The 18102-nt window shown below is 40.7% G+C and overlaps 1 protein-coding gene and 1 pseudogene across 4 annotated transcripts in view; one reads left to right on the top strand and one right to left on the bottom strand.

Annotated features, from left to right (window-relative positions):
- SEPTIN14 (septin 14) overlaps positions 1-18102 on the top strand; it is a 95268-nt gene that overhangs the window by 24544 nt on the left and 52622 nt on the right. For 2 of the 4 annotated variants that reach the window (XM_070064744.1, XM_070064747.1), the window contains exons 1-2: positions 10839-10956; positions 11876-11944. In XM_070064744.1, coding sequence (XP_069920845.1) covers positions 11891-11944 — 54 coding nt within the window. In that variant the 5' untranslated portion in view covers positions 10839-10956; positions 11876-11890. The other 2 variants (XM_070064746.1, XM_070064745.1) reach the window with 2 other exon arrangements.
- LOC127486763 (ubiquitin-conjugating enzyme E2 D1-like) lies at positions 3721-4460 on the bottom strand (annotated as a pseudogene).

Below are 18102 nucleotides of genomic sequence, written 5' to 3'. Positions count from 1 at the left end.
GCATTACATGAACAAATATTCTAATTTTGAGGTCCATGAAAGGGAAGAAAATGGAGAAGGTATATGAAATCTATTCAATGAAAGAGTGCTATTAATTCCCTAATCATGGAGAAGATACTCTTATTCAAGTACAGGAGTCCCATAGGAACCAAGATAGACATGAGAAGAAAAGATACTCACCATAGCATGTGACAATCAACCTGTCAAAAGTGCAAGGCTAAGGTAGAATTATAAAAGGAGCAAGAAAAATAATACCAAGTTACAATTAAGGGAACTTCCATTATATTAATAGCAGATTTCTCATATTTCATATGACATATTTCATATTCTTAAAGAAAATTTTCTGCAAAGCTACCCTTTAGAAATCAGGAGAAATAAAGACTTCCCAAGGCAGACAACCACTGAGGGAATTCATAATCAAAAGCCAACCTTACAAAAGGTACTAATTCTAGAAGTGAAAGATAACTACCATCATAAAAACTTGTGTAAACAGTAAATCCATAGGAAGAACAGATGCGTGGAAGAGAAACAAAAAAGAATCAAACCTTTTCAATACAGTAAGTGACTAAACCATGAAGATGAACAGCCAGAAAACAAGACTAGAACAAAAGATATTTAAAAATAGAAGAAACTCATGAAAATGATAGGGGCCTTTACATAATTATAACCTTGATACAGACTGAGTGAATGGATATAAAAATAGGAGCCATAGATATTCCATGAACAAAAAACTCACATTACCAGTAAAGACTCAGATTGAAACTGAAGGGTTGAAGAAAGACACTTCATACAATGGAAATCAAAATCAAGTACGAATAGCCATCCTTCTAACACTGAGAACAGATTTAAGACAAAAGCTTTAAAAAGAGACAAAGGTGGCCAGCATATCAAGGGATCAATTCAATAGGAAGCTATTATGATGATAAATATAAAATGTACCTAGTACTGGAGCACCTAGTATTTTTAAAAGAACATTATTAGATCTAAAGGCAGAGATAGAATCTAACACAACAATAGTGAGACATTTCAACATCTCACCTTCACTGATGGACAGGTCATCCAGAAAAAAACTCAGTGAGGAAACATCAGTGATAAACTGCACTATAGCCCAAGTGGAGCTAACATTGACAGACATTTCATTCAACAGCTGCATCATTTACATAATTTCCATCAGAACATGGAATAGTCCCAAGAATAAACCATATATTAGGCTACAAAACAAATCTAAACCAACTCAACAGAATCAAAATCATAACATCAATCTTTTCTGACCACAATGGAAAAACAGAATCAACACTAGAAATGGTAGAAATTATACACACACATGGAGATTGAACCACAAGGCATCGAAGGAACAATGGGTCATTAAAGAAATTAAACAAGACATTTAAAAAGATCTCGAAACAAAGAAAAATGAAAACAATATACCAAAACTTATGGTACAAAATAAGTACTCAAAGAAATGTTAAAGGAATGGATGCCTAAATTAAAAAATAACAATATATCCCAAGGACCAAGAAAAGCAAAACACACCAAAAACCCCAAAATCCGTAAAGGAAAGAAAGATCAGAGCAGAAATTAATGAAACAGAAATTAAAGGGCACACAAAGATCAATGAAATAAACGGTTCTGGAAAAGCAAAGGTGGCTGGACTTGATACCAGAAAAGCTAGCGCTGGGCTGTTGGTCCCTGGACAACAGTTTACTAGGGAGAAGAGTTGATACAAAGAAACAGGTTTATGCAAGAGGCTGGGGGGGGGGGGAAGACAACTTTGTGTCAATGCTTTTCCTCTCTTGCCAGTTAACAAAAGCACTTTTTAAAAAAAAAACTTTTATTTAATGAATATAAATTTCCAAACTACAGCTTATGGATTACAAAGGCTTCCCCCCCCCCATAACTTCCCTCCCACCCGCAACCCTCCCCTTTCCCTCCCCCTCCCCCCTTCCATTCACATCAAGATTCATTTTCAATTCTCTTTATATACAGAAGATCAGTTTAGCATATATTAAGTAAAGATTTCACCAGTTTGCACCCACATAGAAACACAAAGTGAAAAATACTGTTTGAGTACTAGTTATAGCATTAAATCACAATGTACAGCACATTAAGGACAGAGATTCTACATGAGGAGTAAGTGCACAGTGACTCCTGTTGTTGACTTAGCAAATTGACACTCTTGTTTATGACATCAGTAATCACCCTAGGCTCTTGCCATGAGTTGCCTAGGCTATGGAAGCCTTTTGAGTTCACCGACTCTGATCCTATTTAGACAAGGTCATAGTCAGAGTGGAAGTTAAAGGAGAAAAGGAGTTGGAGGAAGTGAGAGGGGATAATGGGCAAACTGAGAAGGCCAGCTTGAAAGCAGTTGGGGGTGGTTCCTTCGATGTAGGGCTTGATTGTTTACAAGGGGACGGTGTGGTTCCTTCCTTATCTGAAGTCCTGTGATTCTAGCCATTTTCCAGTAGTCAGTCCTCAAATTTTTTCTTTTAAATTTTTATTTATTTAAAAAACAAAGGTAGAGAGAAACCAAGGGAGAGAGGGAGGGAGAGAGAGGAAGAAGGAAAGATCTTCCATTTACTGGTTCACTCCCCAAATGGTGGCAATAGCTGGAGCTGGGCTAGGCTGAAGCCAGGAGCCTGGAACTCCATCTGGGTCTCCCACGTGGTTAGCAGGTGCCCAAGAACTTGGGCCATCTTCTGGTTCTTTCCCAGGAGCATCAGTAGGGAAATGGATTGGAAGCAGAGCAGTGGGACTCAAACTGGTGCCCCCATGTGGGATGCTGACATCACAGGTGGCTGCTTAACCTGCTGCACCACAGTGCCAGCCCCAGTCCCAAAATTCTTAGGGAAGTTTTATTTTTTTTCTGTTGAATTAAACATAGTTTTAATTAGCCACAAGATCAGAAAATTAGCTTTTGATAAGCAGAATGTGTAAAGAGGAAATAAAACATATTTACTACACTTACAGACTAAGAAGAAAAAAAAAAAAAGAAGGTGAAAAAAAGAAGGTGAAACCAAGCCCCCAAACAGTGCCTTGAATGCAGACTAGACACCCTCAGGCCCCAGTCTCCTAGCCTGCCTCCCTTAGCTTCAAGTATCCTTGCCCTGCCTTTTGAAAGCATTTTTTTTAAGTAATCAAGACAAATAGTAGAAAAAGCATTTTATTTATATGGAAAAAGCTACAGTAAAATCTGTAAAAGGTGTCAATATAATATTGCCTATACAGAAAAAAATTCAAATGTGAACAGCAACAAATAAAAGTTATACATCTTCCTACTTAGCAGTGCAATTAGTTCACATTGCAGTAAAGTATACAAAATCAAAACACGTGTTTCTCCATAATCAGTATACTCAAAATTACAGTGTAAAGATCATTTCAGGTTTAAGAAATTTGTGATCAATCTACAGAATATCCTAAGACAAGGGAGACACAGTTAATTCATTTAATTACCAGCTGTTGGGTTTTTTCAATACTGTTCACAGGAAAAAAGTAATGAGTTGACACACATGTAAATAGAATATATTTAGTCTATACAGTAAAAAAATACAAATTATAAAGTGAGCTAACAAAGAATGAAATCTGAATACAGATTTATAAAAGTGACGAAATCTTAGCACATACAGTATTCCTCATGTAAAAACATCTAGTTTCAGCAAAAAATAATTTGGTTGCTTTTCAGCTGCATTGTAGGTCTTGTAAACTGAAGATGCAGATGTCCAAGTATCTTGAATACCATAATAATGTCTTTCTCAATGCATACAAAATGATAAATGCTCTCATCACAGACTTAAGGGTATTTTTGGAAGTTTGTTTTGTCTTGCTTCAGAAACACACTTAAGATGGGAAAAATCAAAGAGTTTCATGGTACAATGAAACAGTAAACAGTGCTCAATTTACTGCTAATGATGAAAAAAAACCTAGATTTTACAGTATTCTGGTATATATGAAAAAAATTTCATTTTACATTGCATATTTCTGAGTCCATTCTCTTGCATGTCTGTTGTATTTTTTCTTTGCCTGATTCATATATTCGTGCAATATCTGGTGCTAAAGGGTCATCTGGGTTAGGATCACAAAGTAGGGAACATAAGGACAATAAAACTTTTGATACAGTCAGTGCTGGTGACCACTGCGAGCGACCTCAGGATATCGAGACAAATACTTCCATTACTGTTTATATTTGGATGGTACATTTTTGTTGTGAAAGCAATCTTTGGTGGTTTAAAAGGATAATCTGTTGGAAAATGTACGGTGAGGAAGAAGACTCCACCGTGATTTGCACTATCGGGATGCCCCATAATAGTTGCTTGCCAGTGGAACAGGTCATCTCCCATAGGGCCAGTGGAATAGTGAGCCGGTGGCTCACGCTGTAGATCACTTAATTCTTTCTGAATCCGCTTCAGCGCCATGGGTCAGGGAGGGCAGAGGGGACACCGGCTGGCGGGGAACGGCTGTGGGGCTCGGGGCGTGGGTGGTCGCGGGCGGGCTGCTCGGCTGGTTCTGCCGGTGCGTCCCGGCTCGCCGCTGGCTGGCTCGCTCTGGGAGCCGGTGGCTGCTCGAGTGCGCCCGAGCGTGAGTGTGCGGGCAGGGACGCCGGTGAGACTCTGAAAGCATTAAAATTAACTCTGACTTGAGAGAGTGGGACAGCTGGCCCCACAGGCTCTAGTGACTAGATTCACAAGGTCATTTGCCTCTCTACCAGAGAAAACCTTGATGCCCAGTATTACCTGATGAATCTGGCTTTGGGGAATCCCAGGTCCAGGGCAGTTATAGCCACCTGTATGGATAACAGGTACATACTTCAACATCATAGAAGTTTTCTGAGTAAGACAAAGAACCAACATCACCCTGAATGGGGAAAAGATGAAAACTTCCGGGGCTGGCACTGTGGCATAGCAGGTAAAACGGCCATCTGCAGCCCTAGTATCCCATATGGGTGCTGGTTCAAGTCCCAGCTGCTCCACTTTTGGTTCAGCTCCCTGCTAATGTGCTTGGGAAAGCAGCAGAAGGCAGCCAATACTTGGGACCTTGTACCAATGTGGGAGACCTGGAAGAATCTCCTGGCTTCTGGTTTCAGATTGGCACAGCTCCACCCATTGTGTCCATTTGGGAGTAAGCTAGCAGATGGAACATTTCTCTCTCTCTCTATCTCTCTCTCTCCCCCCCCCCCTTCAAATAAATAAATAAATCTTAAAAACAAAAAGATGAAAACTTTTCTTCTAAAATCTGGAACAAGAAATGAATGTCTGCACTCACCATTCTTATCCAGCACGATAACAGAAGTGTTAGCCAAAGCAATGAAGCTATAGAAAGAAATAAAAGGCACAGAAATATGCCTGGAGGAAATAAAATTATCCTCACTTGCAGGTGATTTGACACATAGAAAAATGCAGCCAAAAGACTATTAGAACTAATAAATGAATTCATGCAGGAAACATGCAGGATTTGAAATCATCATACAAAAATAAGCAGCATTTTTATACATCAATAACAAACTTGTGGAGGAAGGAGGAAACTATAAAAGTATTTCTACCTGCAATAGCTACCAAAGCAATCAAATGCATAGGACCAAATTTAACCAGGAAAGTGAATGACCTCTATAATAAAAATTTACAAACACTATTGAAAGAAATTGAAGAGGACCCCACACCCCTGGCCCAGAAGAACATTCTCCTGTGTTCATGGATTGGGAGAAAAATGCTGTTCAAATGTCCACACTACAAAAAGCTCAGTACAGATTTAATGCGGTCACCATCAAAATATGGATGGCACTCTTAATGAAAATAGAATAAGCAATCCTTTTTTAAAAAGATTTATTTGAAAGGCAAAGTTACAGACAGAGGTAGAGACAGAGAGAGAGGTCTTCCATCCATTGGTTCACTCCCCAAATGGATGCAATGACCAGGGCTGGGCTAGGCTGAAGCCAGGAGCCACTAGCTTCTTCTGGGTCTCCCATGTGGGTGCAGGGGCCCACACACTTGGGCCATCCTCCTCTGGTTTCCCAGGTGTATTAGCAGGGAGCTGGATTAGAAGTGGAGCAGCTGGGGCTTGAAGCGGTACCATAGGCCAGGGCTTTAACCTGCTGCACCACAGCTTCGGACCCAGAATAAACAATCCTGATAGTCACAGAAGCAAAAGAGACCCTGAGCAGCAAAAGCACTATTGAGCCAAAAGAACAAGGCGGGAGACTCACAATATCTGATCTCAAAGCATACTATACTAACTAAGACAGCACGGTACTGGCATAAAAACGGACATATGTACCAGAATGGAGATCCTGGAGATACGTCCACACATCTACAGCTACGTGATATCAACAGATTCACCTTGGAGAAAAGAGAGTCTTTAATAAATGGTGCTGATAAAACTGAACACTCACATGCAGAAAATTGAAATTTGACCTCTATGTTTCACACCATACAAAGACGGACACAAAATGGATCAAAGCCCTAAATGTAAGACCTGAAACTATGAAACTTCCAGAAGAAAACATAGGGAGAACACTTCAAGATATCAGTACAGGCAAAGACATTTTTGAAACATTTCCAAATTATAATCAATAAAAGTGAAAAATAGGCAAATGGAATTATATCAAACTGAAAATCTTCTGAGGTCAAAGGAAACAATAAACATAGTATAGAGACAACCACAAGAATGAGAGAAAACATTGAATACTGTTCTTCTGACAAAGGATTAACATCCAGAATAAAAAATAAAATAACTTACCACCACCAACAGCAAGAGAAAGTGCAGCTAAGAAGTAGGTAAAGGATCTGAATAGATATTTCTCAAAGCAGAAATGCAACTGACCAAGAAACACACGGAAAAAAATCCTCACTATCACTAGCCATCAGGAAAATGCTAATAAAACCCATGCGTGGCATCATCTTTCTCCAGTGAGCAAATGGAAATCTGACCTTTGCCCTTTGTTGCTTGGTGGTGGTCTCCTAGCATGTGCTGCCTGCTGGGATCTTTGCCTGGGAGTTTACCCCCTGGCAGTCCACCGCTGTGATTTGTGTTGGGGCCTTTGGAACATGCCCAGTCGCTTCCAACCCCTGAGTAACTGGAGACTGAAGGTGTTAGCTCAAACCTTCAGGAGGGGATAGAGACTAAAGGCAGCCAGGCAGTCAGCATTAAATTAAAATTAAAATTATTAAAACTAAAAATTATTAAAATTAATTAAAACTCTACACCAAAGAAAGCATCAGATGACCTACTCTCCAGCACCTCGGGTGTTGAGTTGAGGTGGGGGTTTCGTGTTGTATATATTCAAATGCTTCAAGAACATCTGTTGGAAAGATAGTTGGGGCTGGAGTGGTGACGTAGTGGGTAAAGCTGCCACCTGCAATGCTGGAATCCCACACGTGTGCCAGTTCGAATCCCAGCTGTTCCACTTCTGATCCAGCTCTCTGCTAAGGCCTGGGAAAACAGTAGAAGATGGCCCAAGTCCCTGGGCCCCCACACCTGCATGGGAGACCGGAAGAAGCTCTTGTGTTTGGATCGGCCCAGCTCCAGCTGTTGCAGCCATTTGGGGAGTGAAACCTTGGTTGGAAGCACTCTCTCTTTCTCTGCCTCTGCCTCTCTGTAACTCTGCCTTTCAAATAAATAAATAAATCTTAAAAAAATAAAAAAAATAAAGGATAGTCAGAACTGAAGACGTCCATGGGAACCCTTGAACTGTGGGCTAGTTACAGCAGTGAAACAAGTCTAGTGGTGACTGTGTCCTTAACCTGTGATGTTTCACTGCAGTCTGGGTAAAGGATTCTTTATATGGGCTACGTGTAGAAATATTTACTTTAATTACTATTAGAAATTGAGAGAAAATTTTAACTGTTTCATTATATCATAACAATATTAAGTTCATTGCATATTAATATGAATATAATATGGTTTTATGAGCAGTAAGTCTATTTTACCAAAGAAAATTTAGTGAAAATTATATTTTTCCCTTTTCAATTAAAGATATATTTATTTATTTGAAAGGCAGAGTTACAGAAGGAGGGAGAAAAGGGAGAGAGATGCAAAGAGATCTTCCAACCACTGGTACATTTAACAAATGGTTGTGGCCAGTGCCACAGCTCACTAAGCTAATCCTCTGCCTGTGGCGCTGGCACCCCGGGTTCTAGTCCCGGTTGGGGCGCCGGTTCTGTCCCGGTTGCTCCTCTTCCAGTCCAGCTCTCTGCTGTGGCCCAGGAAGGCAGTGGATAATGGCCCAAGTCCTTGGGCCCTGCACCCACATGGGAGACCAGGAGGAAGCACCTGGCTCCTGGCTTCGGATCAGTGCAGCACGCTGGCTGTAGTGGTGAACCAATGGAGGTGAACCAACAGAAGGAAGACCTTTCTCTGTGTCTCTCTCTCAGTGTCTAACTCATGGTTGCAATGGCTGAGGCTGGGCTATGCCAAAGCCAAGAGCTTCACGTGGGTGGCAGGGATGCAAGCACTTAGGCCTTCTTTCACTGCTTTCCAGGTGCATTGGCAGGGAACTGGATTGGAAGTGGAGCAGCTGGGTCTAGAACTGTTTCTCATATGGGATGCTGGTGTTACAGGTGGCAGATTAACCCAGTGCACTGCAATGCCGGCCCCCAATATTTTTTCAAATCTATTAAAGTTGTAGCTTAATCAAAGATATCTGATAAAAGAAATGAAAGAGGATCCATGTAAAAAGAAAAAATTCTGTGTTTATTTTTGAAAAACTGAACATTGTTAAGATATTAATATTATCCAAAATGATCTACAGATATATTTCAATTCCTGTGAAAGTATTAATATTTTTTCCAAAAATAGAAAAATCCATGTTAAAATTAACATAGAATCTTATCTTGGGGGACTCTGAATATCCAAATATTCTTGAAGACAATTATGAGTTTCACACTTTCCATTATCAAAACTTACTACAAGCCTAGTGTGATGCTTATAAGAATAGACATATAGACCAATGAAACAGAACAGAATCACCAGAAACAAGTCTTCACACATATATTAAAATGATACTTTTATGATATTTATTTATTTCAAAGGCAGAGTTACAGAGAGAAAGAGAGATAAGGTTTACTCCTCAGATGGCTGCAATGGCCAGGGCTGGACCAGACAGAAGTTAGGAGCCAGGAGCTTCTTCTGGGTCTCTCATGTGGGTGACAGGACCCCTAAACTTGAATCATCTTCCACTTCTTTTCCCAGACCACTTGCAGGGAGCTGGAGCAGAAGTTGAGCAGCTGTGGCCCAAACTGGTGCTCATATGGGATGCTAGTGTTGTAGGCAGTGACTTAATTCACTAAACCACCACAACAGCCCCCAAATGATTCCTACAAGGGCACCAAGAGTATCCAGTGGGAGATAGGACAGACTTCAATAAATGTTGTTGGGAAAACTGGAAATCTACATACAAAAGAATGGTGCTTGGCCCTCATCTTAACACCATATAGAAAAATTATATTAGAATGGATCAAAGACTTAAAAAAGAAAGAGAAAATTCTAAAAGCAAAAAGAGAAAAGCATTAAGTCACAGGTAAGAGAATTCCCATTAGACTATCAGCAGATTTTTAAAAAATTTCACTGGGCATTTCTTGTTTTTAATTTTATTAAGTTATATTAGTTTTATGTATTTCATATATACAGATTTAGGAACACAGTGATATTTCCCTCCCACCAATGCTCCAAGTCTTCCTCCTCCTCCCTCTCACCTCCTGGGCCCCATCAAAATGTCTCAGGGATTCCCAGGGGCTCAGGGACCAAATTTTGAGAACTTTTGCTCTAGTCTTTTTTTTTTTAAAATTATTTATTTACTTGAGACATAGAGTTACAGAGAGAGGGAGTGACAAAGAGAAAGGTCTTCCATCCGCTGGTTCACTCCCTAAGTGGCTATAATGGCTGGAGCTGGGCAGATCTGATGCCAGGAGCCAGAAGCTTCTTCAGAGTCTCCCATATGGATATAGTGGCCCAAGAACTTAGGCCATCTTCTACTGCTTTCCCAGGCCATAGCAGAGAGCTGGATCAGAAGTGGAGCAGCTGGAACTAGAACCAGCACCCATGTGGGATGCTGGTGCCACAGGCGGCAGCTTTACCTGCTCTGGCACAGTGCTGGCTCCCCAACCAGTCTATTAACTGCAAGGCCAAAAGGCCCGAGTTGCCGAGAGAGACAGAGAGATAGAGAGATATTCTGTCTGCTGCTCCATTCCCCGGATGATCACATAGGCAGGGGCTGGGATGCTGGCATTGCAGGTGGCGGCTTTTCCTGCTATGCCCCAATGCTGGTCTCCTGCAATTCATTTATAATTGGGTTTTGAAATACACACCAACCAATGTCTGGTTTTCAAACTACACTTGGGCAGATGTATCAAAATATCAGCAGTTATACAGAAACAGATACTCTTGAATTTGTAGTAACTTATTTACATTCTTAGAGAAGAAAAAGTTAGGGAGCAACCTTTTCCCAGTAATTTAAATGTTTACTACTAATTGTAATTAAAAGACTAGAAGTTACTGTGATGCCCAACATCAGCAAATATAGCGTCTTTGTATAGTCTATGCTAGAGTAAACCATGCATAGAACAGAATGTTATCTATAGAAGAGAACCCATCTAACTTTAGGGGAAATGAGAGAACTTACATATTCTAAAGGGTAGCAATTTTCAGAGTAGATCCGGGGAAGAGACCACCACACAGAGTCGTTTTTTGATTTAGTTAATCTTTCTTTTTTTACGTTACCCATATATAATATTTCCTCTTAAAATAAGCCTCCTATTCTTCATATCTTTGTGCTATTGTTCTCAAAAGTAGGGTAGCAGGGTCATCGCAGGCGGTCCTGCTGGGAAATCAGCACACAGGACTCCCTTGTATCCTCCCCACCTTTTTTGCAACTGTTGCAGACATAGGAAATGGTGATTTGGTCCACTAGTGTGGCCAGTAGGAAGAACACCAGCTTTGGGACCAGTTCAGACCTGCTGGACCTCTGGGCAAGTAAGTTCCTTTGGCTTTCTGTGTCTTTTCCACCTGGCAGATGGCAATGAAAATCTGTCCACCTCAGGGTTCCTAGGAGCACTAAACGAGGTAAAGCACAAGGTGCTGGGCACAATGCTGGATGCATAGTAGGTGTTTTGTGAGAATTATCATTATGTTAGTTCAGTGTCCAAGGGACTCCTTTATATTCTATAAGCTCTGTCTTTCTAATTCTCCTTCAGTTGTTGTACTCTAATGCCCAGACTCCCCTGGTAAGCTGTTCTGGAAAGATACGCAATTATGCAGGCTTCTTGGTTGGTTTAGCATGGTTTAAAGCAAAAGTCTCTAGTTTCTCATGACTGTAGAGTCCTTTAATGGAGAGTGAGTGCTCTTTGTCCTTTTGATTTCCTGGAATGCTTTTGTGTTATGGTTACATGCATTACCACGTATCTTGAATGTATATTATTTTTTGTGTAGAAGCCTCTGTAGCAAGACAGCTACAACTCAAAACAGGTCCGTGGTGTTATAAAGTAGGAATGTAGGCCGGCGCTGCGGCTCACTAGGCTAATCCTCCGCCTAGCGGTGCCTGCACACCGGGTTCTAGTCCCGGTAGGGGCGCCGGATTCTGTCCCGGTTGCCCCTCTTCCAGGCCAGCCCTCTGCTATGGCCAGGGAGGGCAGTGGAGGATGGCCCAGGTGCTTGGGCCCTGCACCCCATGGGAGACCAGGAAAAGCACCTGGCTCCTGGCTCCTGCCATCGGATTAGCGCGGTGCGCCGGCCGCGGCGGCCATTGGAGGGTGAACCAACGGCAAAGGAAGATCTTTCTCTCTGTCTCTCTCTCTCACTGTCCACTCTGCCTGTCAAAAAAAAAAAAATAATAATAAAGTAGGAATGTAACCTTTGTAAGAACATTTTAAAGACTTTATTTCTTCATTTTCAGCTTTTTCAGTCTGACATGGCAGAAAAACCAACATGTATGCCTACAAAGAAACCTAATGATGAAGAAACAGTTAAGTATATCTTCCCAATAGAACTCTCTGGGCTTCAGTAAGATTGCATGGCTTCCAAATATTGACTGAGTACGCTGGTATAGATCCAGATGTTAAAGGCTTGCTTTTTATGGTTGCACATGAATTAAATATCAGTGACAGTTTTAATCATGATTACATTTTTTGAATCTTCTTTGTTAGTAATTCAGAAGACTATTCCTATTTAACAGCAAAGGAAAACATATTAAAATTCTAGAACTTAACCATAAGTGAGAAGAAAAATGCTATCTTGAGGAATATATTTGTAAAGTTTATGTACTGAAAATGAATACCTTTTATTTTTAAAGTTTTATTTTATTTATCTGAAAGAATGGCAGAAAGAGGAAAAGTAAAAGAAAAGAGAGAGATTTTGCTCATAGCTGGTTCACTCCCCAAATGACCACAACAGCCAGAGTTGGGCCAGGCCAAAATCAAGAGCCGGGAATTCCATCTCCCCACTTGGGTGGCAGGGACCCAGGGACTTAAGCCACTACCTGATGCCTTACCAGGTGCATTAGCAGGAAGCTGGATCTGAAAAAGTGCTGTAGGGACTAGAACTGGCATTTCCATATAAGATGTGAGCACCCTAACCAGCAGCTTAACTCACTGTGCCATGCCCATGCCAATGAGAACTTTTTAAATGAAGTTATGTTAGGAAGTGGTTGGGTCGATGCTTGCTGATTGCTTTATTGAGTGTCAGTTTGAATCAAGTTCCATTTTAAGATGAGCTTCTTTCTAGGGAAAGGTAATTCATATTAAAATTTATATGAAAAATAGAGTAGTATGTCCAAAAGAGTCAAACTTGAGTTCCAGAACTCTTTATAATGGAGAATGTCAAATTTATACATGGATATTCAGTTATGTTAAATAGTGTTTGTTTATGTCTTAATTACTAATGGCATTCCTGTTGGTGTTTTCTCTTTTTTCAAATTCTATACCTAAGTTTGAGCTGTGAAACCACCAATTTTTTTCCCTTTTCCTTCTGTCTGAGAGAATGATCTGTTTCACCTTTATTTTTCTATCACACTTTTTCTTTTTTTTTTTTAAAGATTTATTTATTTATTTTCCAGTCAGAGTTAGAGAGAGAGAGAGAGAGAGAGAGGGAGAGAGGTCTTCCATCCTCTGGTTTACTCCCCAATTGGTTGCAATGGCCGGAACTGCACTGATCTGAAGGCAGGAGCCAGGAGCTTCCTCTGGGTCTCCCAAGTGGATACAGGGGCCCAAGGACTTGAGCCTTCTTCCACTGCTTTCCCAGGCCACAGCAGAGAGCTGGGTCAGAAGTGGAGCAGCCAGGTCTTGAACCGGCAGCCATATGGGATGCCAGTGCTTCAGGCCTGGGTGTTAGTCTGCTGTGCCACAGCGCCAGGCCCCTCAGTGTATCCTTACATGGCAGAAGAAGCAGTTTCCATCAAGCCTTTTTCATGAGGGCAGAACTCTCACCGTCTAATCACCTCCCAGTGGCCTACCCCTTGACACCTTGCTTTGGTGATTGGGGTTCAACATACAAATTTTTACGGGAACCCAATATTTCAGACCACAGCAGTGAGTAATCTTCTAACCTTTTATTGAATGCTTTTACAACGGGACAACATAGTTTTAAGTATTACAAAATACCATTCTCACATTACTAAAGAATTTAAAGAATAGGAGAGAGAAAACATCTTTTCAACTCAGCAATAACTAATCTTTGGCTGACTTTTTGTATCAGCAAATACAGGGCAACCTATTCCTTTTAAGTTCTGTACTTTCTCGGTGCATAGATGTCTTGTTCTTCAGTAGCCAGTCCCCTCTGGGTAGTTGTAAGGTGATATTTTCTCTACTTCTTATAACGCTGCAGCACTGAACATACCTATCTTTTCATGCATATTTTGTGCTATTTTCTTATAAATGGAATTGTTGAGTCAGAAAGTGTACAAAGCTTTAAAATTGGGTAATCATTGTAGATACTATGCCAAGATACACTCTCATCATTAGTGATAATGCCTGTTTTTCATTCTTTTCCTATGTGAATTTAAGGCTTAGGTGGACACACTTAATTTATAAATTTAGGATTTTTTTTATTATGAATTTGAGAAGGGGAGAGAGAGAGAGAGAGAGAGAGAGAGAGCACTCTATCTGCTGGTTCATTCTCCAAATGCCTGCAGTGGCCAGGACTGGAGCTAGGAGCCAGGGATATAATCCAGGTCTTCCAGCTGAGTGGCAGGAGCCCAATCATTTGAGCCATCAGAGCTGACTTCTAATGTCTGGAAGTTAGAAGCTGGAATGAGGAGCCAAAACTGAGCATCAAATGTAGGCACTCCAATGTGGGATAACCACTAGGCTAATGCTCATTCCTCCACCACTATTCAATTACTGAATGACTTTATGATAAAGTCCCTTTCATATGTCAGAAAATTAGTTCTTTGGAACTTGCTCTCCTTTTGCCATTCTTTTGGGCATCCCACAATAAATGTAATACCTTTCCCATATTGTCGCTCCCCCTCTTCGTGGAGGAACGACACTAAACCCTGCCTAGGCTTCCTATCCGAGTCACGGCACCATTATGTCGCTCCTCCGCGGAAGTGGGGAAAGTGGCTAGGGGGAACCGCCCTTCCACGGAGGTGGAAGGGACGGTAGCCAACCCGGGAAGAACCAGCAGCAAACCCGGGGAGGGCCGAGCAGACGAAAGAACAGCTCAGGGTCCTGTGTCGTTCCTCCATGAAGAGGGGGAGCGACACCATATGATGATCTTCATGCATTTTCAGGCTTTGTTCCTCTAAAATGCTTGTTTTACTCCCTCTCCACATCTTCACTTTGCATACACAAGGTTCTGTTATGCAGCTAAGCACTCCACTTTGGGTTCTTTCCATCATTTTCCTGTCCCTCCTCCCTCTTCCTCTTCTTCTTTTCCTTTCTTCCTCTCTTGAAGCCTTTATTCCTGGTTATTTAATAAACAACACTGTATCAGGAACTCTGCAAAGCATGGGATGACACACAGAGTTCCAGTGTGCCCCTTAGAGTTGAACTTGAATTTCCTAAAATTTTGACCAGCAGAGACAAGTTCAGCTGGCTGCATCCTTTTATCTCATTACATGGACTATCATAGTTTTTTTTAAATTATATTACACTATTAACTCTTTCTTGCACTTGTAGTCATTTTAGTTTCTTGCCTCCTCCCTTTATGCTTTTATTGGATTTAATTTGCCATTAAGCTACAGGTTATATATGCAACATGTTATGTTTAATTCTTTTGTATTTCACCTAGTTTTCTCATTTGTTATAATATATTTAAAAAAATTATTTGAAAGGCAGAGTGAAGGAGAGAAAAGGAAGGAAGAGAGAGAGAGAGAGAGAGAGAGAGAGAGAGAGAATCTTCCATCCATTGGTTCACTCCCCAGATGGCCAGGGCTGGGCCAAACTGGGTCTTCCATGTTGGTGTCAGGGGGCCCAAGCACTCAGGCTGCCTTCTGCTGCTTTCCCAGGAGCACTAGCAGGGAGCTGGATGGGAAGCAGAGCAGGCAGGATTTGAATAGGCACTCAAGCCTTCACTGTGCTCAGTCATCTTTAGGGTGTTTCTGTAATTTCCTTAAAATTTGAAACTCAAACTTATGTTTCTCTCACACCAAAAATACCCTGCTTCTTCTGACCTTTTATTACTGATCCCAACATTTAGTTGGCTGTCAAGTTTTTTTTGACTCTTTATTTCCCAGAAAATTTGTCTCCTTTTCCTTCCATTTACAAGATCATATTTGTTACCCCTTCATCTAATTAGGGCAGTGACTCCACACTCCTACTGTTCTTCGCATAAAAGGCTGCAGTCCCTGACCATTACCACATAGACAACATCCATATTCTTTAGCTTCATAGTCTCAGCTCCCTGTTGTTGGGATCTATCTTATCTTTCCAATTTTCTTCTTCTTTCGCTTGCAAATTTAATTCTTTAAATCCATAAGCTAGGCAATTTACTCACTGCCCAAGGACACAGGGCCCACCTTTCTACCTCTAAGCCCATTGTCCTATTTGTCTTTTGTTGATAATACTTATCTCCTCCATGCAAATGTTGCCCTATTTTTGAATTATCATTAACTACTCCATAGCACTATCTATGGGTTTACCTACAATTTTGGTAATTAGTACAATAGTAAGCTATTGTTAGCATTTTCTGCCATAGCGTATATTAGCCTTGAAATTGTAGGCTCTTGACTTACAGAGATTAGAGTGTGAAAGACTTTTAGGATCATCTGACCAAATGCTCTACAGAAGAGAAAACAAAAGCACCAGCAATGGTTCCTATGACTTCCCAAGGCTGGTATCTTGTCTTTTTCACCTACCTTTGCCCAGTGCCACTGGGAAACAGGCATCAGTGAGTGCAGACTACACATCAGGGCTTATCAGGGTGTGTGGAGTCCTTTATAATTTACAGCCTTTATAATGTACACTATTCCATTTTCTAGTGCAGTCTACATGTACTTGGTATCATAGATATTAAAATCAACCATGATTAGCACTTAGGTTTCATGTGAATACTTATGAAATAATCCTTTAATTTATTATTGTAGGTTAAAACTGATTTTTCACATCTATCCATCTTTGCTTCTTAATTTGCTTTATTTGGGGCCATGGCATGAAGGGTTAAGCTGCCACTGGCAATGATGGCATCCTATATGGGTGCCAGTTCAAATCCTGGCTGCCCCACTTCCAATCCTGCTCCCTGCTAATGCACCTTGGGAAAGCAGTAGAAGATGGTCCAAAGCTTTGAACCCCTGCACCCATGTGAGAGACCTGGAGGAAGCTCCTGGCTCCTGGCTCCTGGCTTTTGCCTGGCTGAGCCCTGGCCATTGCAAGCCATTTGGGGAGTGAATCAGTGGTTGGATGATTCTCTCTCTCTCTCTCTCCCCCTTTCTCTCTCTGTAACTCTTTCAAATAAATAAAAAATAAATCTTTAAAAAATTTTGCTTTATTTGTAGATGCTACAAAGGCAAATTTAAGAGCAATATTTGAATGTTCACAAATTCCAAGTCATTAGAATTTGAAATATGTATGTTTTCCACATGGATACTGGCATTTATGTGAAAGAACTTTGATCCACCAGAAGCTATTATCAAATAATGATAGTGACACTATTGAAACTCCTGCTCGCTCTAACAATCACTCTGTGGGTGAGAACTGAGTGCTGATGAGGCCAAGGTTTCTGCTCCTTCCTGATAAGACAGTGGGCACAGGAAACACTTTATCAGGTATCTCCCTGGGCTACAGTTTTAAAAATAAGAGAAAGGAATCTAGGCCAGAGAGGACAGAGGAGTGTTTGAATCCCTCGTTGCTCCATTAACATAATCTCCAGAGTATATCCAGAAATCTCCAGCATGTTCTTTTCCTAAATGAGAAGAGCTCAGCATTTTCCATTGTTATGAAACTCCATCTTCTAAGAGAACAATCAGTAAGGAACTGAATGTATTCTACTTATTTCTTACTGGTTGTATTTTCAGTTTAGTAGTGAACATTCTCTTTTTAAAATTTATAATTGAGTAATCATGCCTCATACACTTATGGGATATTGTGTGATAATCTGATGTATTTATATGATTTTGGTGATAAAATCAGGGTAAGCAGCATTGCCACCTCCTGATGCAGTTATCATTTCTTTGTCCTTGCAGTCAACAAGTTCTTCTCTTCTAGTTCTTTATAAGACCTATAAGAGGTTCTAAATATTTCAAATACTACAGTAATATAGAACACTAGAATTTATTCCTCATATCTAACTGTATTTTGGTACTTCCCCCCTTCTAGCAATCCCTATTCTGTTGATTATTTTCTACTTCTTGTGGGGTTTACACGTTCATGTTTTCATGATGGTAGTTTTCTTCCCTTTGTGTCTGCATGATTCCCTGAAGCAGCCTTTGTAAGGGTGGTCTGGTGGTGATAAAGGTTCTGTTTTTTTCATGCAAAGTCTTTCTCTTTCACTTATGGAGGAAGTCTCTGGATATATTATTCTTGTTTGGAAGTTTTCTTCTTTCAGAACTTGGGATGTGTCATTCCATTCCCTGAGGGCCTGGAAGGTTTCTGCTGAAGAAACTTCTGTTTATTCTAATACAGTGTCCTTTAAACATGAGTTGGCAGTTTTCTCAGGCAGTTTTTAAAATTCTCTTTGCTTTGTATTTTT

Source organism: Oryctolagus cuniculus, chromosome 19 (assembly GCF_964237555.1).
Source record: "Oryctolagus cuniculus chromosome 19, mOryCun1.1, whole genome shotgun sequence".
Classification (NCBI taxonomy): domain Eukaryota; kingdom Metazoa; phylum Chordata; class Mammalia; order Lagomorpha; family Leporidae; genus Oryctolagus; species Oryctolagus cuniculus.
Note: the sequence above shows the minus strand (reverse complement) of the source record. Positions and strands in the feature narration are given on the sequence as shown.